Genomic DNA, 26,277 nt, shown 5'->3' with positions numbered 1-26,277 from the left:
TAGGTCTACAGCTTAGAGCCGTGTCTCACTGAGCACGCCCCGTCACCGCTTTCCCGTGCCTCGGTTTCCCTCGCTGCAGATCAGGGGTGACAATGATTTCGGCCTTGTGGGTGATTTAATGATGCCGCTAAGGCCGCTGGAACAGAATCCGGCGCTGGGTAAGTGTCCGCTACGTCTAACGCAGTACTACCCCGTTCCGCACCCCCTCGGGCGGGGGGTTGAGACTTTCCACTTCTTGCTCTTTGCAGGGGCGCTAACTGGGACGCGCGCAGGATCGCTGCTGAGCCTGGGCCTGCGCTGGAGCGGCGTGGACTCGGCGCTTCTGCCGACGAGGCCAGAGGCCTGGGAACAAGGCGGCGCTCCCGCGGCCAGGTGACTGACCGGGCGGGCCCGGAGCCGCTCAGGTGGCGCCGAGGGCCAAGGGCGAGGCTCTCGGAGGCGGCCGCGGGGAGGCGCTGCGCCCCTTCCGGCCGCTGGGCCTTCTCGGCCGCGGGCGCCTCGTGGGCTCGCAGTCTTCGGCCGGGCCGCGGAGCGCAGGATGCAGTGCCCCGGCGCCCAGGACCCGGTGAGTAACCGCGCCGCGCCAAAAGGCCCCGCGGGAAGGCTAGGGGCCCCAGGGGAAGGGTCGGGCGGCTCCCAGCACCTGCCTCGCCGGACGCTTCCGCCTTCCCGGTCCTCCAGGAGAGAGCCCATGCCCGCCCCGCGCCGCGTCCTGGGGACACCTGCGGGGAGGCTCTAGGACCCCAGTCATGTGCTCGCGCGGGGGGAGGCGCGGGAGAGGCTGGCTGCCGAGCACACGCTTAGGGCCGCTTGCAGGTGCACCTCCAGGTAAGGGGCTGGCGACTGGGACCGTATGCTTTGCACGGAGCAGGTGTTTCAGAGTGTCGGGTGACAGCTCCAGGAAGCCACGTTAAAAACATAAAAGAGAAAGGAAGGAAGAAAGGAAGTTACTTTGAGCAATCTTCAGTACATTTGGATTCAGTTTCCAAGTTATGACCCATATGGTTTTTTATCCCCTTTTCCTCAACTCCCCAACTCGCCCTGCCCCCCCCTTTTTTTTGTCTGGAAGGTTTCTGCAGAGAGAACCCCCCGGAAAAGAGAGTGGAGACCTCAGATTTATAGGAAGTGCACAGATACGACATGGTTATTCCTGTTCTTTCTCTTTTGGACTGGTTTGGTAAGTATAGGGGCCCAGCAGGGAAGGGACCACAGTGTGTGTCCCGAAATAAGTGTACCCAAATGTAAATCCTAGGCCTGGTACCTTCCCTGGGGAAGCCTAAGGCTCCAGGTGGTACCAGGTTAAAGCTTGTGCTACAATGAGAGACATCTGCCATTACCACCCAATAAGCATCTGTCCTGGGGAATTCCGATCAGGTGTTTCTTAACGCCCTAGGCTGGCTAATTTGGAGAGGCTGTCTTATTACCAAAGGCCGCAATCTAATGGAAGACTCCATTAGGAAATGAGAATCACTTTTAAGGATTGTTACTTAATAGGCCAGCATGTGATCCCTTATTATCTGAGCTCATTGCCTGGAAGTTCTCTTACTGTCTCAGCCCCCCAAACAAAATGTTCATGAACTGTTTGCCGTTCTTCTAATACTGTACAGCCTAGAGATAAGTTATTCTCACTTTAGCTGAGCATAACACGCACACTCTCTGTATGTTGTGTTTAGCAAAGGAAACGTGCCATTGATGGAAAGTCTCTAGTTAGATGGGTAATGATTTTCCCCCATTCTAGTTTCTAGGAATATAGGATTGCTGGTAGACCTCATCAGGCTGTGCCACGTTAGTCCTGGGAGGGTTTCTTGGCAGCTAAATCTGGATGCTTTAATACTTCTTTTAGCTACCTTATTGTGGATAACAGCAGAAGGAGCCCTACTCAGCTTCTTTAAAGATCATGGTCAGGAAAGCATCCATTCTAGATTGAGGCATGCTGTGTGCTGTGCGGTTAATGATTAATTTACAAAGCAGTGTCATAGCCACCCTATAGTAATTACCTTCGCTGCAAAGATTTCAATTTGAATAGACCCTAAAATATCGTGTTTGTTCCTCTTTCTTTAGAAAAGCCTTTATTCACTTGTTGAATTTACCTACTGGTTTCTCAGAGACAGACATGGTTACGGGCACAGTGGAAGGTTGGGTCTTAGAGGTGTAACTGAGTGTCGTGTGTTGTCTATCTCATGGCTCTCGGAACCCTCCTACCAGGGCCACCTACACCGCACCCCTCTTCACTGCCCCACAGATGCCTGCTCTTTCTATCTGGGTCCGCTATTGTACAAGTGCAAGGGCAGCTGTCCTGCAGGCTCTCGGCGGCTTTGACCTCAGGCTGTTCATGTTATTCAGTGATCTTCCCCAGCCGCTCCACGATTCAGACCTAGCACATCACTACAAACTCTCAGCTCCACAGCCGCTTGGGGAAAGGATTTGTAGGTGGCCCAGCACAGCCTGCAGAATTATGAACCATCTGAGAGGTGGCTCAGAGCTGGAAACTGTTTTCAAATTACGTGTCATTTACAGAATAAATTTGAAGGCTTCAGTATGCCACATTCTCTTTACTGTATTGCATTTGAATAACGAGAGCCCATCAAGCTGACTGGCTTTTTGTATCTCCCGAAACTTTTTTTTTAACCAGATACTTTAAAAAGGGCGGGGAGGGGGGGGGGGAGACGCCTGGGTGGTTTAGTCGGTTAAGCGTCCGACTTTCGCTTAGGTCACGATCTCGCGGTTCGTGGGTTCGAGCCCCGCGTCGGGCTCTGTGCTGANGACCCCTTTTCTGCCACCATCTTTAAAATTGTACCCACTTCCCTTCCCTTACTTCCTATCTCTCTCCTGACTTAGTTTTCTGTATTGCAGTTTTTACTGTCAGAAATACTATGTACTTACCTGTTCACCTGTTTGATAGTGATATCTCCCGCAGCAAAATCTGTCCCTGTGAGGGGCGCCTGGGTGGCTTAGTCGGTGACTTTCGCTTAGGTCACGATCTCGCGGTTCGTGGGTTCGAGCCCCGCGTCGGGCTCTGTGCTGACTGCCGGCTCAGAGCCTGGAGCCTGTTTCAGAGTCTGTGTCTTCCTCTCTCTCTGACCCTCCCCTACTCACGCTGTCTCTCTCTCTCTCCTAGAAATAAATAAAAATATTTTTTTAAGAAAGGGGGGGGCCAGGAGTGGTTTTCTGCCTCTGCTGTCAGGCTTCCTTATCTTGTGACATCCTGACCGGCAGTAGTGAGGCACATGCTATATGGGTGATGCTTACTGATGGTGCTGCCTGGGTTAGGGTTGGACAAAGGAGGTTTAAGGTGAGGGGCTAGAATGACAGGCAGAGAAGGTCTACTGCAAAGATGAAGAGTAGCCAGCCTTTGTTTGTATTTGCATAAGACCCAGAATGCCTCAAATTCTGGACTGTCTCTGCCTCTACTTACCTCTCCAGCGTCCTCCCCCACTGAAGACTCTCTTGAAGTCTTCCCTTCCCCTTTGAAGACTCCATTTTCTGGCTCTCCCCTGGCAGTTAGCAGCGACCTCCTCGATAGCCTTGCCATTCCTGGCATACACTCCTCCTGTGTCACTGTCCTATGGAATTGTAGTTGTGTGTTTGAAATTAGAACAGAGTTTGATGGTATAAAATAGTAGTCCTGTGGCAAGGACTCAGTGTGCACCAAATCACTCCCGCCCTAAAGCACGACAAAAAACAAACTTCCACTCCTCCCCCAACCTTCCCAAGGGAGGTATTAACATAAAGAATGCTGATAAATGGAAAATACCACTTTGTTATTAGCTCTCTGGTGAGCGGGGCAGCAGCACAGAACCCCTTTCCTCTGAGTCCAGACCCAGTCAGGATCTTCCCACGCTCCAAGCTGAGAGGGAGAAGAAGTGGCAGCCCCGGGGCTGGGTCAGCCATGCGGGTGCACAGCCACCCCACCCCACAGCCTAGTACCGGGTGAGGGAGCTGTCAACCAGAAAAGGCAACACTCGCGTCGTGGAATCAGACCATGAGCCGGAGGACGTGCTTGGGGTGGGAGGGACAGAGAGCCTTTCCATCTTCTAGGCTGAGTTCCTTGGAGGCAGGGACTCAGTTTTGTTCATCTTTATGTCCCCCGGTAACAGTTTGTGGCACACATTGGGCATTTCAAGTCTGTTATTTTGATTTCTAAATTAATAGTGAACGCAGACTATCTGAAACATATTTGACTTTGGGACAGTCTACCTTTGGGACATAGGGCATCATTACTACATTTTGTCCAGGGGGGTACTATATCCTCACTCCTGGAATGATCACGTCACACTAATTTTTCAGTGCTATTCGATGCACTGTAAACTGGGAAACTTAGAACACTAAGATCGCATTATGGGAAGATAGACACTCAGTCTTAGCGGAGGGCCCATCACTACATATAATGAATGGGACAGTGGTTCGAGCTGAAGTTTCAAGTATTCCACATTCATGACAAAATCGGGAAAAAGTGACTATAAGTTGCAAGAGGTGGTTGTGCAGAATTCCTGAGGTTCTTTATTTTGTGTATTTTAAGCACTTACTCAAAAGCACCATTTTCTCACTTGTTATGAACAGTATCTTGCGACACATCAACTGCGTTGTCTCTGCCCCTAAGGGTCAGAGTTCCCTAAATATAAGACAAAAAGAAAAAAGGAGAGAGCACAGGAGGAGTGGGGAGAAGGAAGGGAGGAAAAGAGGGAAGGCAGGACCAGTGAAGGAAACTGGGGGGAAAGGAAAAGGCAAGGGAAGAGGAAGGAGAGAGTTGGGCGGGGGGGAGGAGATGGACGTAGCCTGGGGACCCTTAGATACAGCAAGAGCCTCCAGGGGGAAGAAAATTCGAGTTGCCCTGGTGACGTTAGGCCCAGAAGGAAGAAAGACAGACTCCCGGAGAAGAGAATAAGATGTGCACGGAGGTATGAACATGAACAAGAATCCGTTTAGCCTCTTAAAATGGTCTCCCTACCTAACCTGTTAAAGCAAGGGTGAGAGTAAGAGCCTCCTGACTGATTGGAATTATTGGCATTGCTGCTGGAGGAGAGAAGTACAGCAATGCTAGTGAGATTCGTTTTCCACCTGGCTCTGCTTGACGTCAACATCTTGAGGGATGTGGGGGTCCGTGTTGGCAGCCTCTCACGTGCCACTTGCATTTTACCAGCTGTTCATTCTGGGCTACTCGGTGGTGGCGGGAGCCACGGGAAGACTTCTCTTCGGCTACGACAGCTTTGGCAACGTGTGTGGCAAGAAGAACTCCCCGGTAGAAGGGGCCCCTCTTTCAGGGCAGGACATGACGTTGAAAAAGTAAGTGTTCGAGTAAGTCCCCAACCTACAGGGGCCATACTGTATTTCAAAACTGCATAAATTTCCACTTGGAGCCTGGAAAATGTGTTCTCATTTAAAAGCATCGGCCCATCTCATAAAAAAGGAGGCCTGTGTGTGGGAGCCAAGACACAGGTTTTAGAATCAGCTCGTCCTCCATTTAAATTCAGCCGGTGCTAATTTTCGGCTCTGCGACCTTGGGCAGAGTCCTTAACTTCGCTTGACCAAGTTTTCATCTTTTCAGCTGGTTGTTACGCCCATCTCACAAGGTTATTTTAGGGATCCACTGAGATACTACATGAGCTAAGGCTTAATCTATGTTAGTGGCTACTGTTGTTGTCCATAATGTATCAGAATCATGTTACCAATTGATGTTGCCAGTTGCACACCATCCCCAGGGCTTTATCTATTTGGTAAATCCTGAATCCCACCTGGGAATTCTGGGAGCTCGTGTTCCACTCCGTCCCGCGTCTATGCTCTCAACTATGGCACTGCAGTGTCACTACCCCCCAAATCCAACCCAGAAACAGAAAAGGAAGAGTAGAGATAGGAATCGCCTGAGAGGCAAGAAAGCCGTGGTCATGATTTTTTTAACATGGAGACTGTGTTGTAATAATTTTTTAGACTTGATGATCAAAAGCCCCACTTAGGAGAGAATCTTGCAGTTCAGAATAGGTCCTGAGTGTAAGTTTGGAGTCACCAAATACAGTTCTCAGACCACGCCTCTTCTACCACTCAGTGATGCCCCTGAGGAGAGGGGCTCTGCACTGCCGGCTGTGGATCGCGTGGGCACATTTCCTCCTGCACTTGGGGGTCACTTAAAAAAAGGTAGAAGGGGCTGCCCAGATGCACACGTGCATGCTGTGAAATAGTCATCCTCTCGGAGATGGAAAGCATGTATTTTATTCTCAGGAGCCGACAGGTAGAAGCAGCCAGGTGTCCAGTCAGCAGGTGAATGGATAAACACAATGTTGCGTGTGTGTATAATGAGATATTAGTTGGTCTTAAAAAGGAAGGAAATGCTGACCCAAGGTACAACGTGAGTAAGTCTTGAGGATGTTAGGCTAAGCGAAATAAGCCAGCCACACAAAGAAAAAGACTTTGTGATCTCACTGTCTCAGCTGCCTACAGTGGTCAAATGCACAGAGACAGAAAGCAGAACGGTGGTCACCTGGCACAGAGGAGGCCTTGCTTCGTGGGGACAGAGTTTGTTTTTTTCGTGGTCAAGAGAGTTTTGTGGGTGAGTGGTGGGGATGGTGGCACAGCAGTGGGAATGTACTTAATACCACTGCACTCTACACCTAAAATGGTTAATAGGATAAAAATTGTATGTGTATTGTACCACAATTTCAAAAAATTAAACTGTGTATTTATCATAAACGTGGGAGATCTGTTCCCCCATCTCCTGTCACACGGCCTCCCTCTGTTCGGGCCCCCGCCCCCTCCCCAGGTCCCTCCCCTACAGGACTGCCTACCTGGCAGCTTCCAGGGCTCTCCCTCTGGAGTCCCTCTGAGCTCGGCAGCCTGGGGAGGCGATGGGCATGGTCTGGAGCTACCACCGCCCACCTGGCTCACGACCCTGCTAATGGCAACACCAGCTTTGTTCTCGGCCCCGTCTACCCACTGGTGGAACAGCTGGAGTGGGAAGGATCTCAGGAGTTTCCTGGCACTCAAACTGGCAGGCAGGGGGGACGGGCAGGCTTTTAATTCACAGCTGGGGCCTCCCCCTGTCTACTTCTCACTTTCCTGAGGTCAACTATTCTCTGAAGGATAGCTGAACACTCAGGTGTAAATATGCCTTCCATGGACTTCACTAGTAGTTTATGTACTGGCCTGATTGAGCATTCCATGGACAGTTCAGTCAATCCTTTCCCTTCCTTGACACCTTCTTCAGATTGCCCCTTAGTGTTCTCTCCCAGGGAAGGCTGAATCTGGAAAAGGGAAGTTTTGTTAGTATTTGAGCATGGTTCCTATGCTGCGCAGTTCCACAGATGACCACCAGTAAGCATAATACATGGTAAATTAGGCTGAGGCATTTGGCTATAAAAGTTTGCCTTAATTATTCCCACATTTGATAACATGGGTTTTTTTTTTAAATTATGTTTATTTTTGAGAGAGAGAGAGACAGAGCATGAGCAGAGGAGGGGCAGAGAGAGGGAGACACAGAATCCGAAGCAGGATCTAGGCTCTGAGCTGTCAGCACAGAGCCCAAAGTGGGGCTTGAACCCACGAATTGCAAGATCATGACCTGAGCCAAAGTCAGATGCTTAAGTGACTGAGCCACCCAGGCACCCCAATAGCATGGGTTTTTTTAAGGCCTATAATTAAACCCAATGAGAGGAAACGCTCTAAGATAGTGTTTGATCTGTTTCCTAGACACGTATTCTTTATGAATTCCTGCAACCTGGAAGTCAAGGATGTGAGGCTCAGTTCCACCATCCTGTGTGTGTCCCACTGTCCTGAAGAGCAGCTTGATACCCTGGAAGAGGTCCAGCTCTTTGCAGACAACAATGGTAGGCACCAGGGCATGGGGCTCACTCTTCCCCCGATGGCAGGAAGCACAGCGGGCTGACCTGTGCAGACCTCGATGAGACAGCTCACTCTGGCACTGCTTTCTCTGGAAACCATCCTTGCCTGTGGTGGCATCTCCTTGTGTGCAAGAGGCCACTAGTGCTTTCTCCTGGGCCTTGTGCAATTTCATTCAGGTTTATCTGGAATTTATCTGAAACCCTAGCTATTCTCTGCTCACTGCCAGGGAATGGTCTTCCATACAGAGCATAGTGTAGACTGACATTTAGGGCCCAAAGGCAGGGGCAGATGGAGGTCAGAGAGCTCTGTGCACAGGGCACCTTCCATCCTGGAGAGGGGCTGCCAGCTTTGCCATGAACTGCTGACAAGTGTGTTCTTTCGTTGCAGCGTTGGGGCCCGTGGACACTTGCACTAACCGTTTATGTAACTGAAGTACCTTGCCCTGAGCCTGCTCATGAGATTTATGTTATAAGGATTAAACAAGCAAAGGAAAGTAAAAGAAATTCCAGGCAACCCGCTGCAAATTCTATCTGCCTGTGAAATGATGTGCTAGAGTTTTAAAAAAATTATTTGCAGGTCCTGGTTAAAAATATCAAGCCTATGTAATAAATCATTTCCCAAGAAATCTTTGAATAGTTTTTGTGCCAGTAGTTTAACTTTTGATTTTGAAATGAGATTTAGGAGAGATGATAGAAAGAGAGAGAGAACCTAATCTGATCTCAAGTTAGATGCTTATTCTTATTATGTTTAAGTCATTTATAGACTTGTTTTCTAAATCTGAGTGATTTATTCCATTTCCTTCCTGGTTTGGTAAAAGAATGATAGTTTTCTTACTGCCCCTCCCCACCCTTGGAAAGATGGGCACCGTGTAGGGGGATGGTAAAGTCTGTGTTTTCTGCTTCCAGGGTCCTTCCTGTGTGTTTACAGTTTGAATTCCATCAACTACACCCAGAATCCAAATGCAGACTCATTATGTCCCAAACTACCAGTTCCTCCAAGGTAAAAAGCTTCCATATTTTTTCTTTATCTATTGACAGAAGTTACGGGGTCCTTGCATCTGTTGCTCTTGTGGGTATTGTTGGAAACCAGAAGGAGATACCTGGTGGAGCCCTGCGGTCTACAGAAGGCCAGGGATACACAAGGAGGAGCTATTTGCACCACACATAATGGACAGTGGATTAGGAACCAGGCTAGGCAAGGAGGAAACTCACCACTAGAAATACACATAGTCAGAAAATGACAAACACTAGAGCTTAGCAGAATTAGTATGTGAATCAGGAACTGAGAGGTTTTATAAAGTAGCTTTTTTTTCTACTGCAACTATTTATTACAAAGTAGAAAGTTTTTTATTGCAACCAGACATTGTTAGTTTTTACAACTCTAGATGTCTCCATAAGAAACAGACCCATATGGGCAAGGCCAAGTGGTCACTACCTGCACCTGCTCAGTGAGGACAGAAAACAGGTGCTTCTCAAGGATCCTACTTGTGAACTCCTTTTAGAGTCAGCCATTCCTATCAACTGGTGTCATACCCGGCACATAGGAGGCACCTTACAAACATTTGCAGAACAGAGCTGTACTGATGAGGCAGCAGTTGTATTGTAAATGGCTCACATTTGAGCCATCGGGAAAGGTAACAGAGAAAACACAATTACTAATGATCGCCACCGTCAGGATGCTGAGATGTTCTGAGGGAAGACTTGGTTTGTTTTGCATTACCATTCTTTTCAAAGTTATAAATATATATATAGTGAATGAGACCTCTGTGCAAGAGCCCTGAGAAATAATGATAATTGAAGTAGAACAAGGCACTGGGCCAACTGTCCAGTACAGTGTTTATCAAACTCTTGGCTGGGACCCACAGTAAGATATGTATTCTGTCACCACCCAGTACTGTATACATATACCTTCATGCATCCTTGTGAGTATAAAACAGAAGTACAAGTCTGACCGCACAAGATTTCCCCTTACTGCAAAGGATCCATCCTAAGAGTTTCTATTCTGTTTCACTTTTTAAAAACATCAATTTATTTCACCATCTTCTAAAGGGCTGCAAGAATAACTTGAAAAATGCTGATCTAGCAGGTATTAAAAAAACCAAAAACTCCAGTAGATTTTAGCTACATAGAAGGAAAGAGTATAGTTAACCATTCTCTTGGCATTCTTTTCTAAAATAAATACTTTGTGTTACAATAACTGAAAGAGGAGAAACTTATTTGCAGAGGAGAGGCCCACTGCATTTTTCTGTGCCTTATTTTTTAAATTCTGAGTCTTGTCAGATATCAAAAACATCTCTCAGAGAAACATAACTAAAGCAAAAAAATAAAAACTACAGTGGTTTAGTAGGTTAAAGGAAAAATACTTAACGCTTATAGAGAAGGCTTTTTTTTCCTTTTAACTTTATACACTTTGACCATCATTTTGCCATTTCCCCTCCGCCAGGCCCTGGCCAACAGCACTCTACTCTCTGCTCCTGTGACATTGACTGTTTTAGATTCCACATATAAGTGAGGTCATCCATTATTTGTCTTTTGAGAAGATTGTTTTAAGGAACACCGTTTGTAAGTGTGCCTGCAAAAGGAATTGGAAGAGAAGGGAATTTTTCAGGTTGTGACTCAACCAGAGGTAGTAGATAAATGCTTATTATAAATGGGATGGCGGCTGTAATTCCATGGGAGGCTTTTATCTTGATGCTGCTGATGATAATAGCATTTATTGAGCTTTTGATACTTGCCAGGTACTTTTCTAAGCTCTTGACATGTATTCATTTATCTGGACCTCCCCAAACCACTGTGCCATAGGCATTGTCTTCCTCCCTCTTCTATGGTAGAAAAAACTCGTGCAGGAACAGGTTAAAGCGGCATAGGCAGCAAGTGGAAGGGCTGGCATGCAGACCCAAACAGGGTTTGTTTCTGTAATCCAAAACCAACACTTAAGGCTTTGTTGGTGTTATTTTGCCTGGCAGATGGCCTCCTTGGGTGCACACCAAGGTGGGGGGGGGCATACCACGTCTCCTCGGGTCCCCATTTTTCCACCTGTCATGCCTGTCCTAGGTCTTTCACCCCCCAAATGCAGACCTCTGCTTGGAAAGACAAACCGGTTGGTTGGCCTTTCTCGGACAGTCAGGGAGAGAGAAATCGCCTTGAGGGCTCCATTTCCTTTTCCTACACAAGCAAGAGTTTGTTCTAAGATGGAAGTTATCACACTTATCACAGAAGAGCAGTGCCAAGAGTGAAAGCTTGAAATCATGAGAAGTGTGGCTATAGGGCCAAAGAACATTTTCTAAATACCTCTGTTGACTAAACCAATTGTTTCTCCTCCCTCTGTCGATCCCGTGAGGTGTAACATACCCTTTTAGAGCAGTGGCTGAATATCAAGAAGGTTTGTGTCCCGAGCTATGAGCTTTTAAGAGCAGTGAAAAAAATACTGCAGAAGATAACAAGCAAGCCTACCTTTTTCCCTTTGGGGTTCCACATAATATTGTATTTTGAGTCCCGCATGTATTTAAAATCCAAAAGGCTTGGGTTTTTCCATCAAGTCAGTTCTAGTCCTCCCCTCCCTCATGGTTCCCCGTGCTTATCACTGCGTTGTCTGTGCAGATGAATTCCAACAGGGTCATCGAAACATACAGTCTACAGTCGGCTCTTCGAATTACTTCCTGCAAATCCAAGTGGTTTTGCTGGTGAGAGAGGAAAAGGAGAAGTGGGGAAGAAACCACAGTCACACCCCCAACCCTAGCTAATCAAGTCCTTAGCAGGCAACTGGTCAACCACGCATACTAGGGGTGGCCCACACTTTATGTGCTTCTCTGTCACTCTCAGGGCTGAGATGGGTCATTCTTTACCAGCACAGGGTTATTAAATGCCTGAAAAGCGCCCTCTTAACAAAACTTGTTGACAAAATTCTTATGGAAAATTGTGTTTGGGGGAAAAACAAAATGATGTTAGATTTATACCTGTCCTTATTTTTCAGAAATACTAACTGAAAGTTCAGAAAACATTTGTTCTGAAAACAATTCAGATTCATTGGTATTAGACTGTTTAGTAATAGAAAAGAAAAAAAATTAGAGAGGTTTAAAACTTGGAGAGCAGGAGGTAAAATTACTCTGCAAGTGGTAAGAAGACTGGCTGAAAAACTACATATGATAAGAGAATTTATTTAGGTGACAGGGAACACGACTGAAAAACTGAAGTCTGCAGCATTCCTACTTTTTTTGCAAAGACAGCTTTTACCACAATGAGAAGAAATTAAAAAAATGAACTGGGTACATTAGTGCCTAGAAACAAATTTAACAAGAAATGTACAAGAATCACAAAAAGAACACTTTATGACATCATTTTTTTTCAAAATTCTATTCAAATTCTAGTTATCATACAATGCAATATTGGCTTCAGGAGTAGAATTCATTGACTCATCACTTACATACAACACCCAATGCTCATCATAACAAGTACCCTCCTTGGTACCCATCACCCATCTAGCCCATCTCCCTTCCACCTCCCTCTTTGAACCCTCAATCTATTCTCTAAGACACTCACACGGTTGGTTTCCTTCTCTCTCTTCCCCCTTCCCATACGTTTATCTGTTTTGCTTTTTATATTCCACATATGACTGAAATCATATGGTATTTCTCTTTCTCTGACTTATTTTGCTTAGCATGTACACCCTAGCTCTATCCATATTGTTGCAAATGGCAAGATTTCATTCTTTCTGATGGCTGAGTAATATTCCACTGTGTGTGTGTGTGTGCGTGCACGTGCGCGCGCGCACGCGTGTAGTGTGTGTACACGCCACATTTTCTTTATCCATTCATCGGTTGATGGACATGTGGGCTCTCTCCATAGCTTGGCTATTGCTGATAATGCTTCTATAAACAAGAGGTGCATATACCCCTTCAAATCTGTAATTTTGTGTCCTTTGGGTAAATAGTAGTTCAATTGCTGGACCATAGAGTAGTTCTATTTTTAACTTTTTGAGGAACCTCCATACTGTTCTTCAGAGTGGCTGCACCAGTTTGCATTCCCACCAACAGTGTAAGAGGCTTCCCTTTCTCTGCATCCTCATCAACACCTGTTGTTTATTCTGTTGTTAATTTTAGCCATTCTGATAGGTATGGTGTGGTATCTCATCGTGGTTTTGGTTTGGCTTTTTTTTTTTTTTTATAGTAAGGTTGAGCATCTTTTCATGGTTCTGTTAGCCACCTGGATGTCTTCTTTGGAAAAATGTTTATTCACATCTTCTGCCCATTTCTTAACTGGATTATTTGGTTTTTGGGTGTTGAGTTTGCTAAGTTCTTTATAGATTTTTGGACACTAACCCTTTATCAAATATGCCATTTGCAAATATCTTCTCCCATTCCATAGGCTGCCTTTTAGTTTTGTTGATTGTTCCCATAGCTGTGCAGAAGCTTTTTATTTTGATGAAGTCCCAGTAGTTCATTTTTGCTCCTATTTCCCTTGTCTCAGGGACATACCTAGTAAGAAGTTGTTATGGCTGATGTCAAAAAGGTTACTACCTGGGTTCAGATCTCGGGTACTGATGGTTTCCTGTCTTACACTTAGGTCTTTCATCCATTTTTATTTCTGTATATGGTGTTGGAAGGTGAGCCAGTTTCATTCTTCTGCATATTGCTGTTCAGTTTTTCCAATACCATTTATTAAAGAGACTACCTTTTTTCTATTGGATATTCATTCCTGCTTTGTTGGAGGTTAGTTGACCATGGAGTTGTGGGTCCATTTCTGAGTTTTCTATTCTGTTCCATTGATCTGTGTGTCTGTTTTTGTGCCAGGACCATACCGTCTTGATGACTACGTCTTTGTAACATGGCTTGAAATCTGGAGTTGTGATGCCTCTGGTTTTTTGTTTTTGTTCTTTGGGATTGCTTTGGCTATTGGGTTCTTTTGTGGTTCCATACAAATTTTAGGATTGTTTGTTCTAGTTCTGTGAAAAATGCTGTGGTATTTTTTTTAAATTTTTTTAAAAATGTTTTATTTATTTCTAGGAGAGAGAAAGAGAGACAGCGTGAGCAGGGGAGGGTCAGAGAGAGAGGGAGTCACAGACTGAAACAGGCTCCAGGCCCTGAGCTGGCAGTCAGCACAGAGCCCGACGCGGGGCTCGAACCCACAAACTGTGAGATCATGACCTAAGCGAAAGTCGGACGCTTAACCGACTAAGCCACCCAGGCACCCCATAAATGCTGTGGTATTTTGATGGGGATTGCATTAAATGTGTAGGTCGCTTTGGGTAGTATAGACATTTTAACAATGTTCTTCCAATCCATGAGCATGGACTGCTTTTCCATTTTTGTGTGTCCTCTTCAATTTCTTTCATAAGTGTTCTCTAGTTTCAGAGTACAGATCTTTCACCTCCTTGGTTAAGTTTATTCTAGGTATCTAATTGCTTTCAGTGCAGTTGTAAATGGGATTGATTTTTTTTCTTTATTTTTTAGTGTTTTATTTATCTTTGAGAGACAGAGAGAGACACAGTGCGAGTGGGAGAGGAGCAGAGAGAGAGGGAGACAGAATCCGAAGCAGGCTCCAGGCTCTGAGCTGTCAACACAGAGCCCGACGTGGGGCTCAAAATCAGGGACCTCAAGATCATGACCTGAGCTGAAGTCAGCACTCAACTGATTGATCCACCCAGCACCCTGATTGATTTTTTTTCTTTTATTAAAAAGAACACTTTAATATGTTCCTGAGGTACAAGGAGTACTTACATGGGAAGATAGTGTTGTTGACAGTATGACTCAGCATTATAAAAATGTCATTTCTCCCTAAGTGGAGCTATAAATTTATCATGATTGCAAACAAAACAAAACATATTTTTTTTCAATAACTAGATAAGTTGATTTTAAAATTTGTAAGGAAAGCTTTTTAAAAGACAAAAAAAATCTGAAAAAGAAAAACAATGAAGACTAACCCTCTCCGTTTATAAAAACTGTTTTATTGGGGTGCCTGGGTGGTTTAGTCGGTTAAGCGTCCGACTTTCGCTTAGGTCATGATCTCGCGGTTCGTGGGTTCGAGCCCCGCGTCGGGCTCTGTGCTGACTGCCAGCTCAGAGCCTGGAGCCTGTTTCAGTCTGTGACTCCCTCTCTCTCTCTGACCCTCCCCTGCTCACGCTGTCTCTCTCTCTCCTAGAAATAAATAAAACATTAAAAAAAAATAAAAAAAATAAAAACTGTTTTATTATAAAGTTTAATAATTGAAATACTGTGGCACCAAAACTGAACTAATGAGTTCCCGCCTTGGTGAATCACAGATAGAAACTCCACCAGGTAAGTCATCACACAAAGGGAACTTTCTTTGCCAAAGATAAGGAGATTATGGGGAATAATTTACAAAGCTGTGACTTTCCCAGCAGGGGTGAATGGGCTCCTTTTACTTACAGTTAAGATGAATATTTAGAAAGGGAAGCCTTGTCACCTAATGTAGAGGCAGGCAGGGTCACACATGCGCCTTGAGGAATCCTGCCTGTACACACATTGTACGTTATGTAAATGCAATTTGTGCTTCTCTTTGGGTGGACATTTTAGTATTGTAATGAGGTAAAGGTAACTGTCTCTCACTCCATGGATCACTCCATGGTCCTTCTACGCAGCTGTGAGTCAGGGGTCAAGCTCAAACTTGCCTGGATGGTCTGGGCCAGCTGGCACTCTTCCTCAGGACAGTCAATATTGCTTGAGGGGCAGGTTCTGTTCCCACCACAGTTGCTGTGCCCCTTGGGTCCATCTTTTATCTGAGTTAAGGGAGAAGCTGGAAAGAAAGATTTAAGGACAAAGGTCAGCAGGTACGAGCAGATGAGCAGTAAAGGCCCCGTCCTGGGGTCTAGCTGGTGACAGCACTAGCTCATGTGTAGAAAAATCAGTGGAAGATACTAGGTAATTCAGGAATAGACACAAATGCTAACAGGAATTTAGTACATGATAAAAGTGACAAATCAGTGACAAAATGACAGGCTATTGAGCAAGTGGTGTTGGGACAACTGGACAGGCATCCAGAGGAAGAGCTGGACCCATACCTCATACCTTGTATGAATAAATTCCATGTGGGTCAAAGATTTTAAAGTATAAAGTGAAACTATGAAGTGTTAGAAGCTATGGGAGAATTCTTCCATAACCTGAAAGTAAGGGAGCCTTCTATCTATGACTTAAAACTCAGAAGACATAAAATTAAAAAATTGATGAAACCAACATCTCTGCCTGAGAAGACACTATAAGCAAAGTTAACAGGCAAATAAGTTGCAATTTGTATAAAAAATACTAGTTTCTCTAATCTATAAAAGATCTTATTAATCCAACTTGTATAAGACCAATACCTTAGTATAAAAATGAGATAAAAAATGTGAATAGATGCTTCAAAGAAAAAGCACACCATTGTTTAAACATATTAAAAGGGGCTGGACCTCCCTTGTGATAGGGGAAATGATAATGCTTTTACACTCCGGATGTTTAGGTGACAGCATCTAAAAGTTGGATGGTGCACGGCACTCCCAAAGGCGTAGGGAATTAATACTTCATACATTGCTGAGTCAGGGACCTGAGGAGGGCAATTCATCCACATTCATCATCAGTGATGGATGTGGATGGATCAGTGATGAATGTAGATGCCTTTAAGTCAAATTTGTACTTGGAGAAATTTAATCTATGGGTATGCTTGTAGAGTATGAAGTGACATTTGTACAAATGTATTCACTGCAGTGTTTGTAAGAGCAGAAGAGTGCAAACAATCTATGTGGCCGTCAGTGGGCTGCTTAAATAAATTGCAGCATTGCATTTACTGTAACACTATTTAGCAAGCTAGGAATAGCTGAGAATGTTCTCAGTCTGATAAAGAGCATCAGTGAAAAATCTCCAATTAATATTATACTTAATGGTACACTGTTGAATCCTTGCCCGCCTGAGAACAAAGCAAGGTTATCTGCTCTGACCACTTCCATTCAGCATTGTAATGGAGATTCTAGGATCTGCGAGAGGAAGGAAAAGAAAAGGAAAGGAAGAAATGAAACCATCTTTTTTACAGACGACCTAATTGTTTATATAGAAAATCCAAAGGAATCTACAAAGTAACTACTAAGTGAACTTAACAAAATTGCAATATACGAGGTCAAATTGTATTTCAATGTATTTGCAACAATTAGGAAATAATTTTTAAAGTTGATCTTTAGCAGCATCAAAAGTATATAGAATAACTACTGGGCACCTGAGGGGTAGAATCGGTTAAGTGTCCGACTTTAGCTCAGGTCATGACCTCGCGGTCCATGAGTTCAAGCCTGCTTCAGGCTCTGTGCTGACAGCTCAGAACCTGGAGCCTGCTTCGGATTCTGTGTCTCCCACTCTCTTTGCCCCTCCTCCACTCATACTCTATCTCTCTCAAAAAAGAATACATGCTAAAAAAATTTTTTAAAAGAGTACAGAATAACTAGGAATAAATTTAAAAGAAGACATGGAGTATCTGGACTGAAAATGTTTAAGACCTTGCCGAAATTAAAGAATTCGAGAATAAGCGGAGAGATAGACCTCATTCATGAGTTGGAAGTTTTAATATTGTTAGGATGTCATTTCTCCCCAAATTGTCCTACAGATTCAATGTAGCACCCCCACCATAATTTTTGTAGAAATTGACAAGTCCATGCAAAAAATGCAGAAAAGCTGAAGACCTAGAGACACACAAAAATTTTTAAGAAGAAAGAGTACTCGGGCCAACTGATTTCAGGAGTTACTATGAAGTCACAATGACTGAGACAGTGTGGTGTTAAAAAACAAGGTTCAACTGAATACATTTGAAGATCTAATTGGCTTTATTAAAAGATTCATGAATCAGACCGTGTGCACCCAGCAGGTAGAGGGGAGCTCTGAGAAGATGCACAAAATGGGTTTTATAGGAAGGAGGGTGGGATAAGAAAGTAATTAGCAAAAGGAAAGTATTGTTCCAGGCAAGGTAGCTTTCCCTTAGGAGGAAAAGGAAGGGGTTTTATGCGGATTACCTCATCCATATGGCGCTAATTGAAAAATTCCTAGCTTACTGGTTAAGACTACTTTGAAGGCTTGAAAGTACAGCTAGATTAGGTATTAAGCCCCAGGTTTGGGAACTTGGTCTAAGTGACACCATTTGGGGCCTATAGTTTTCTTTCCTTTGTTGTTTAATGTTTATTTTTGAGAGAGAGAGACAGACGGGCAGAGAGAGAGGGAGACACAGAATCAAAGCAGACTCCAGGCTCTGAGTTGTCAGCACAGAGCCAATGTGGGGCTCGAACTAACAAACTGTGAGATCAGGACCTGAGCCGAAGTCGGATACTCAACTGACTGAGTCACCCAGGTGCTTGTAGTTTTCTTTTTTAATTTTTTTAAATGTTTATTTACCTTAAAGAGAGACTGAGCATGAGCAGGGGAGGGGCAGAATCTGAAGCAGGCTCCAGGCTCTGAGCTGTCAGCAGCTGTCAGCTGTCAGAGCCTGAAACAGGGCTCGAATCTACAAACCCACGAGATCATGACCTGAACCAAAGTCAGACACTCAACCAACTGAGTCACCCAGGTGCCCTTGTAGGTTTTTTTAATTTTTATTTTAATGTTTATTTACTTTTGAGAGACAAGGAAAGACAGAACATGAGCAGGGGAGAGTCAGAGAAAAAGAGAGGCAGAATCTGAAGCAGGCTTCAGGGTCTGAGCTCTCATCACAGAGCCTAACATGGAACTGGAACCCACAAACCCACGAGATCATGACCTGAGCCAAAGTTGGACACTAAACCAACTGGGTCACCCAGATGCCCTTATTGTTTTCTTTTTTTTAACAGTTACTCCATTTTGATCAGATTCTCCCAGTAACAGAGATGGGATAAAATTTAGCTACTGCTCTGAAGTTCTCGCAGTTTTTCTTATTACTTTGTGTTGTATCCATAGGTCATGACAGTTTTGCTTAACCTCTGTGATATTCACAAGTCATGGCTTCACGTGTAACTGGAGCCTGCTTCGGATTCAATTAAGTGGGTCAATTTCTTTGTTCCTTAGACATTCCAGTCTTAGGGGGGTCATTTGCTGGGTGGTGAGCTGATGTAATCATGCACTTAAAGCTTTTGAGAGAATACAGTGCACCAGAAAGATATTATGATTCTTATAAACAGGATAATTCCCAATATTTGGAGTACACTTTAGAGCCATGGTTCCCCAAGACCCCATGGAAGCAGTCACCTTTTTAAGCCAAATGATTTGTTCTGTAATATTATGTAATTGAACTTCAATTTCCCCAGAAGTGTTAATCCAGGCACGGCAGTTGGTATTGGCCACAGCACAGATACTTCCTTGCTCAGCTAAAAGATAATCAAGCATTGTTCCGGTATCAAGGATGACTTTGGCTAGAGGATCTTTGCTGGGCTGCTATTGTCTTAACAGCGGATTTTGCAATAATTTTAACAATTAAGGGAAAGTGTTTAATCATAGCCTCCTTTACTTTTATCCCTAACCAGGGAAATAGGGACCTGCCATAAGGAGTAAATCCTGAATCATGAAACCCTCCCCGATAGGTCCTTTTTAACTCAGCAGTGTAAATTAAGGGAAGTTAACCAATTAGATGTCTTATTTTGCTTGTGAAATGTTAGGGGCACCGTTAGGTTCTTCTCCTAGCCTGAACTCAGAACCCTTAGCAACAGCCTGGGAGATACAGAGGAGGGCGCTATCTTTCCAGGAAAGGAAGAGAAGGAAAAGGGAGTTTATGCTTAGTTAAAATATGAAGCCTAAGTCTGGCTAGATTGATGTAGACATATCCAGCGTGTGTGCAGGACAGGGTCAGGTAGATCCTTCTTTAGCTGGTGAGATGTGTTTCCAAGACTCTGGGTCTTTTCATCTTACAGCTGCGTCAGTGTTCAGGAGCACTTAGTAAGGGGCTCGGGCTTCCTCGGGCTCGAGAGCTGTTTTTCTTTTTTTTTTCTTTTTTACTGTTTATTTATTTATTTTTTACAAATAGTTTATTGTCAAATTGGTTTCCACATAACACCCAGTGCTCATCCCCACAAGTGCCCTCCTCCATGCCCATCCCCCTTCCCCCCCACATCCATCAGTTCTCAGTTTTTGTCAGCATTCAAGAGTCTCTCATGGTTTGCCTCTCTCCCTTTCCCCCACCATTTCCCCCCTTCTTCTCCCCCTTGTTCCTCCGTCAAGTTCCTCCTAATCCTCCTATACGTGCAAACATATGATATTTGTCCTTCTCTGCCTGACTTATTTCGCTCAGCATAACACCCTCAAGGTCCATCCATGTTGCTACACATGGCCAGATTTCATTCTTTCTCATTGCCATGTAGTATTCCATGGTATAGATAAACCGCATCTTCTTGATCCATTCGTCCGTTGATGGACACTTAGCTGTTTTTCAACAATGATGTTTCGACAATACCCAGTCCCGGGGTTCCAGATTGTGACCAACAGGATCCCTTGAACTTGAGGTGAGGGAAGGCATCCTTAACCTGTTGATAGGGGGAGGGGGGCTTTAACATAAGACTTAAAAGACTGAGTAGCCTATCATACTAGCACGGGACAGGATCAGCAGAAAGTTGCGTGCCAGTAGAATTCCACAACATTTGCAAAGTCTTGCTAAGGTCTGCATGATTTGCTCTGCGCAGTGTGTGCTTTGATCACAGGGGATGGGGAAGATATACTGCATATGGAAAACCTACTTTCTGACAATTTCTTTGCTTTTGTTGGGTGGCATCAGCCTTGCAGCAGGAAAAACCTTCAGCCTGTCCAGAAAACACACCTATGGTGACAAGAACATATTGATAACCCATGCTAGGGGCAAGTGAATGAAGTCCAGCTGGAGATGTTCAAAGAGGGAGGAGGTTTGAGGCCTCTGTGAACAAAAATAATTTTTGCAGACCTATAGACCTGACAGGTTAGACATTGATGGTGAATGGCTTTCACAGTCTTACAGAAGTCTCCCCAGCAGTGTTTAATTACAATTTATCTTAAACACACCATGGCGGGTGAAGGAACGCAGAAATTTAAAAATGGGGGTTGTCAGGGAATTGGGAAGCACCAGTTGGCCATCTCGGCCACAACACTAATGCTTAAACAGCTGTTTAATGTGTAGCTATTGTTTACCCATCTTAATTCTCTAGTTTTAAAGCAGACCATTGCCACATTACAAGGACATTTATCCCTCTGTGGACTTTAGCAGAATGGACTTCATTCACATGTAATCTTACAATATAAAGAACAGAGGCTTAGTATTACTTATTTGACAAGGCATCCTCTGTAATTTACGTATCAAATAAGCCTAATAAGTTTAACAAATTTTTGGAATATTGCAGGTCAAAGACTTTACTTACCATTTGATTTTGGGAAGTTTGTCAAAAGTATCAAAGAAAAAAAAAAAGATTATAAAGGACTTTGCCTGAATAGGATCACAGGTCATTATGAAATTTAATTCTTGAAATGTAAAAACGTTTTCACAGTTTTATCAAAGGAGACCAAAAGTCAAAGAAAATCTTGCCTTTTTACCAGAGAGAAAGCCAAATTCTAATTTTGTACTAACTTACCTGATATGAAAACTTACTTTTTAAAATGAATTCATTTTATGTATTTTTTTTTTTAATGGTTTACTTATTTCTGAGAGAGAGAGACAGCGTGAGCAGGGGAGGGTCAGAGAGTGAGGGAGTCACAGACTGAAACAGGCTCCAGGCTCTGAGCTGACAGTCAGCACAGAGCCCGACGCGGGGCTCGAACCCACTAACCGCGAGATCATGACCTAAGCGAAAGTCGGACGCTCAACCGACTAAGCCACCCAGGCGCCCCTAAAATGAATTCATTTTAATCTTAACCAGCTTGGCTACACATTAAAATTCCTTTTCAAAAACTTCTTTTCCACAAATGTTCTAACACTTTTCTACATTCTGATTTTGTCCTAAGTTTTTCCTCTTTAAATAAGCAGCCTTATTTTAGGGCAAAATTACTTTTATTCCCCATAACAAAAAATGCATCTCCATTTCTTGCACTTTTTTTTTTTTTTTTTTACTGAAAACATATCCTACTTTTTTCGAATATGGAGATATTCATATCAGCATATGAGCTGTAATATCCACAGTCTTTCTTTTTTTTTTTTTTTTTTTTTTTTGAGAAAGAGCACAGGGGAAGGACAGAACAAGAGGGAGAGAGAGAATCCCCAAGCAAGTTTCACTTGGACCCAATGGATGGGGCTCTATCTAAGAACAGGCGATCATGACCTGAGCTGAAGCCAAGAGTTGGACACGTAACCTGTGTAGCCACCTAGGCACCTCACCAGCATTCTTTAAATTTGCAAACTGATGAATATATTTCAAAAATTTCTAGAAGCATGTACCTTTTGAAATATGTTAAAGCATAGTATTAACAAATCCAAATATCTTTTAATTTCTCTGTAATGAGAAACCAAAAGTAGATAAACCTGTGCTTAGCAATTAATGTTATAGTATTTTGTCTTATTTGGAAATGATGTAGGTAATTAATGAATTTACTCCTCATTTAACCTCACTCATTTAACCTAACTCAGCAAAATTTTAAGGTTCTAGGTTACCAAAAAAAGTTGAGAAAACTACTTAAGTAGACATAAATATTGCTAAAAATTTCTTTTATAAACTTGCTTACATCTGTTTAATGTACTTGTCCTTAATAATTATGTTAGCATACCTACAAAAACTTCATTAAACATTAAAGTCAGCCATTATCCTAAGCTATCTTTTTTTTTTTTTTTTTTGACAGATCTTACAAGCACTCACATTAATTTATTTGGCTAGTAAACTGAAAAATAAAAGTTTTATATTTGGAATGCCTGGGTGGCTCAGTCAGTTAAACATCCAACTTCAGCTCACCCACAGTTTGTGAGTTCGAGCCCCACATGGGACTAGGTGGTGACAGCTCGAAGCCTAGAGCCTGCTTCAGATTGTGTGTGTGTGTGTGTGTGTGTGTGTGTGTGTGCGCGCGCGCGCTCCCCCACTCACACTCTGTTTCTCTGTCTCTCAAAAAAAAACATTAAAAAACTTTTTTTAATTTAATCTTGACAACTCTAAAGACATGTCTGTTTAATTATACCATCAAATTTCCATTTGCTCTCATATCAAATAATTTTCCAAATCATGTGAACTTGAAAAACATTTGGGTTTCTGGTTTCTTTTTCTTTTAACGTTTATTTATTTATTTATTTATTTATTTTTTGAGAGAGAGAGTGTGCGTGTGCATGAGCATGGGAGGAACAGAGAGAGAGGAGAACAGAGGATCCAAAGCAGGCTCCATGCTGACAGCAAAGAGTCCAGCACAGGGCTCAAATTCACAAACTGCGAGGTTATGACCTGAGCCAAAATCAGACTCTTAACCAACTGAGCTGCCCAGGCGCCCCTGGGTTTCTAGTTTCTATCTACGAGCTTTAGAATGGCCAAACTTTATGAGTACTTGCCTTCAAACCATCTAAATAGAGCTCTTTTACAGATTAATTTCAGCAGACACATCTGAAGGTAGAAAATATCACCGAACTACAGCATACATATACCTACGTGCATATATATGTAGACGGTGTGCAAGGGCGCACAGCACCTGGCTCTGGGGCCCCAAGCAGATCAGGTTGGGCCACTCACCAATGACAAAATCCAAAAGCAGAGAGATGAGTGGTGGGGAAACAAGAAAAGAATTTATTTCAGTGAGGTCCGTAACAGGATGACAGCTGACTGGTGTCTCAAAGATTGTCTCAAAGTGCTGAAAACCCTGCCAGGTTTATATAGGAAAAAATGTGGGACACAGGTCAGTGGGTAGGTGCAGGTGGGCAGTGAAGGTCAAGCTGATCATTGTCTTGCGGTGAGTCCTGTGGGGTCTTGCAGGACAGTCCTTACTGTTTGAGGGGCAGTTTCGGTCCCATCCTGGAATGCCATCCTGGCCAGGTTGTTTGCCTGAGTTAAGAGATAAACTGGAAAGAACTTAATCAGTTAGAAAATATAGACTGACGGCAAAAACAAGGTAGTTGAAGTCCACTTTCATTTGACACACAGGACCATTCAGAGACACAGAAAACTTAACAGTGTCTATTTTAAGATTACCTGCCATGATCTAGGTATGAAATTGACCGGTTGTAAAATTTGGATCTGAGTCTGTTTTTCTGGTAGATGAAATAAATTAAGTTGAACTGTCGAGATGACTAAAGCTTTTTAAAAAATATTTTAAGACACTGAAGACACTGAAGATGTGTTATTTGTCTTTGGTGAGTCAGGTGCCCAATGACCTTTCCCCCTTTTGTTTTTTCTTGATAAGAATACCTCCCTGAAATCTGCACTTCAAAGAGGTGGGCGAGAAAAGCCCAGATCAACTAAACAGAACACTGAACACTGACAGTTTAAAGGCACAGTGAAAACATGCAACTCTCCTCCCCCCAGATGACTTTGGTCCCCTTAAAGCCAAAAGTTTTACACTTAGCAGCCTTTTGAGATAAATAGGGGAGTCTTGGGAATTGATAAAAAGGACTGGTGTTCCTTTGAAGTTTTTCTGGAACCACACCTCTGGTCCTGTGAAGATAGCTTTGTAAAACCAGGACTGCTGTGTTGTTGGGTTTTTTTTTTTTTTTTAATTTTTTTAATGTTTTTTTTTTTTCCCGAGAGAGAGAGAGAGAGAGAGAGAGAGAGAGCGTGAGCAGGGGAGGGTCAGAGAGAGACGGAGACACAGAATCTGAAACAGGCTCCAGGCTCTGAGCTGTCAGCACAGAGCCCGATGCGGGGCTCGAACCCACAAACAGCGAGATCATGCCTGAGCTGAAGTTGGACACTTAACTGACTGAGCCACCCAGGCACCCCAAGGACTACTGTTTTTAACTCCTCAGAGAATTGGGTTGCCACCTAATATCAAAGTGTGTATAAATACACACCCACCCACCTGTAGGAATATTTTCTTTTCCTCTGAGTACATTTAGCTTGGGGGAAGAAGACCTCCCCCACCCACCCACCCCCACCAAAATTCCTCTCAGGCTCTGAATATCAATTTCTAATTTGACCAGATTTCTGATTCTTGAACTATTAACTCCATTCAAATATCTTGTCAACTTCCAGCCAGCTCAAATAGTGAATATTTTTGGCAGTATTAAACAGCCTCCTGGACCCAAGAGGCATCCTCAAATAGGGTTATGTAAAAGAGAGCTTCTTCACAAGATCTAAAGTCACTTGCAATGATAGCCCAAGAAAGAGCCAACAGTCTGCGTGTCCCAGGCAGAAATAAAGAAAGCCAAGCTATGTTCTTAAGACACAAAGGAGACAAGCAAGAAGGAAATAGTTATTCCCAAGACCGAAAGGATCAATAATCCATGGGTCTATATGTGGAAAGGAAGGGACCATGATGAATTTTTATTCCCCTCTCTCAACTGGAGTCAGGAGGTAATCTTTTTTACTTTTTTAATGTTTATTTAGTTTTCAAAGAGAGAGAAAGAGAGAGCGCGGGGAAGAGGCAAAGAGATTGAGAGAGAGGGAGGGAAACACACTCTGAAGTAGGCTCCAGGCTCTGAGCTATCAGCACAGAGCCTCATGCGGGGCTTGAACCCATGAACTGTGAGATAATGGCCGGAGCAGAAGTTGGATGCTTAACCAACTGAGCCACCCAGGCACCCCAGGAGGTAATCTATTTATAAACATTCTTGAGGATCTTCCTGGGGTTTAAGAAACACTTTAACTATGGCCTTTAGTTTGACCTTTAACCAAGGTGTGAGAGCCACCTGAAGAGAATCTCCTGTAGCCTGGAATGGTCTTATTTCAAAAGGTCACTGTGTAAGAGTCTCTTCAGAATGGAAAGGCAGTTCAGCCCGAGGCTTACTGGGGTGAGTACTCATATAGAGGGTAGAGGGGAGCAGTGAGAGTTACCGCAGTCTTACAGTCTTGTGTTAGGTACCTTTTCTCCTTTTCATTAGCTTTTTGTAACGAATCTTTGAATGAAGGTTTTGGAATGTTGAAACCTTTTGGAGGCTTCTGCCTGCCAACTAAAGCAGGTATCCCATTCTCTTTGATTTGGGAACTCTTGCTTTTGAGCGTACTTCTTAAGGAATGATCTTGTCTAATTGGAAAGTTCACCATAATGACCATGGCAGTCACACGTTGTTCTTGGCACAACTTTATTTGCCAGATACCTGCAACTTCCAGGAGTTTAGTTCTTAGACACAAAATAGGAAGGAAAGAAGATGGCATGCTCGGCTCTCTGGATGCAGAGGACCTCATCCCTTTTAGTTAGGCCTTTGGGTTTCCCAACGACCCAACTAATACCAAAGAGGGACCTGCTGCTATGGTGGGGATAGTGTTTTACATGTGCCTCATCGCACGGAGTGTTTCTTGAGGTCGGCAGGTGACCTAGTGTTAATCTAACCTGTTCCAGGACCAACCATCCTAATGCAGGAGTCTTTAAGTTAGGTTGCAAGCGCTCTAACAGACCTTAAATGTTCCACCATGCCCACCAATTTTTGCAGCATTTTG

The 26,277-nt window shown here is 43.8% G+C and overlaps 1 protein-coding gene across 4 annotated transcripts in view; it reads left to right on the top strand.

The window, feature by feature from the left end:
* Window positions 1–522: 522 nt before the first annotated feature.
* The window catches only part of SLC44A3 (solute carrier family 44 member 3), a 99,582-nt gene continuing 73,827 nt past the window's right edge, over window positions 523–26,277 (top strand). For all 4 annotated transcript variants that reach the window (XM_039228450.1, XM_039228448.1, XM_039228449.1 and 1 more), the window contains exons 1-5: window positions 523–565; window positions 1,070–1,177; window positions 5,141–5,283; window positions 7,678–7,814; window positions 8,736–8,829. In XM_039228450.1, the coding sequence (XP_039084381.1) occupies window positions 539–565; window positions 1,070–1,177; window positions 5,141–5,283; window positions 7,678–7,814; window positions 8,736–8,829 (509 nt within the window). In that variant the 5' untranslated portion in view covers window positions 523–538. The remainder of the gene's footprint in view (window positions 566–1,069; window positions 1,178–5,140; window positions 5,284–7,677; window positions 7,815–8,735; window positions 8,830–26,277) is intronic.

Source organism: Hyaena hyaena, unplaced genomic scaffold (genome assembly GCF_003009895.1).
Source record: "Hyaena hyaena isolate Hyena2069 unplaced genomic scaffold, ASM300989v1 scaffold_32, whole genome shotgun sequence".
NCBI lineage: Eukaryota > Metazoa > Chordata > Mammalia > Carnivora > Hyaenidae > Hyaena > Hyaena hyaena.
The sequence above is the reverse complement of the archived record's forward strand: the minus strand, read 5'-3'. Positions and strand labels throughout refer to the sequence as shown.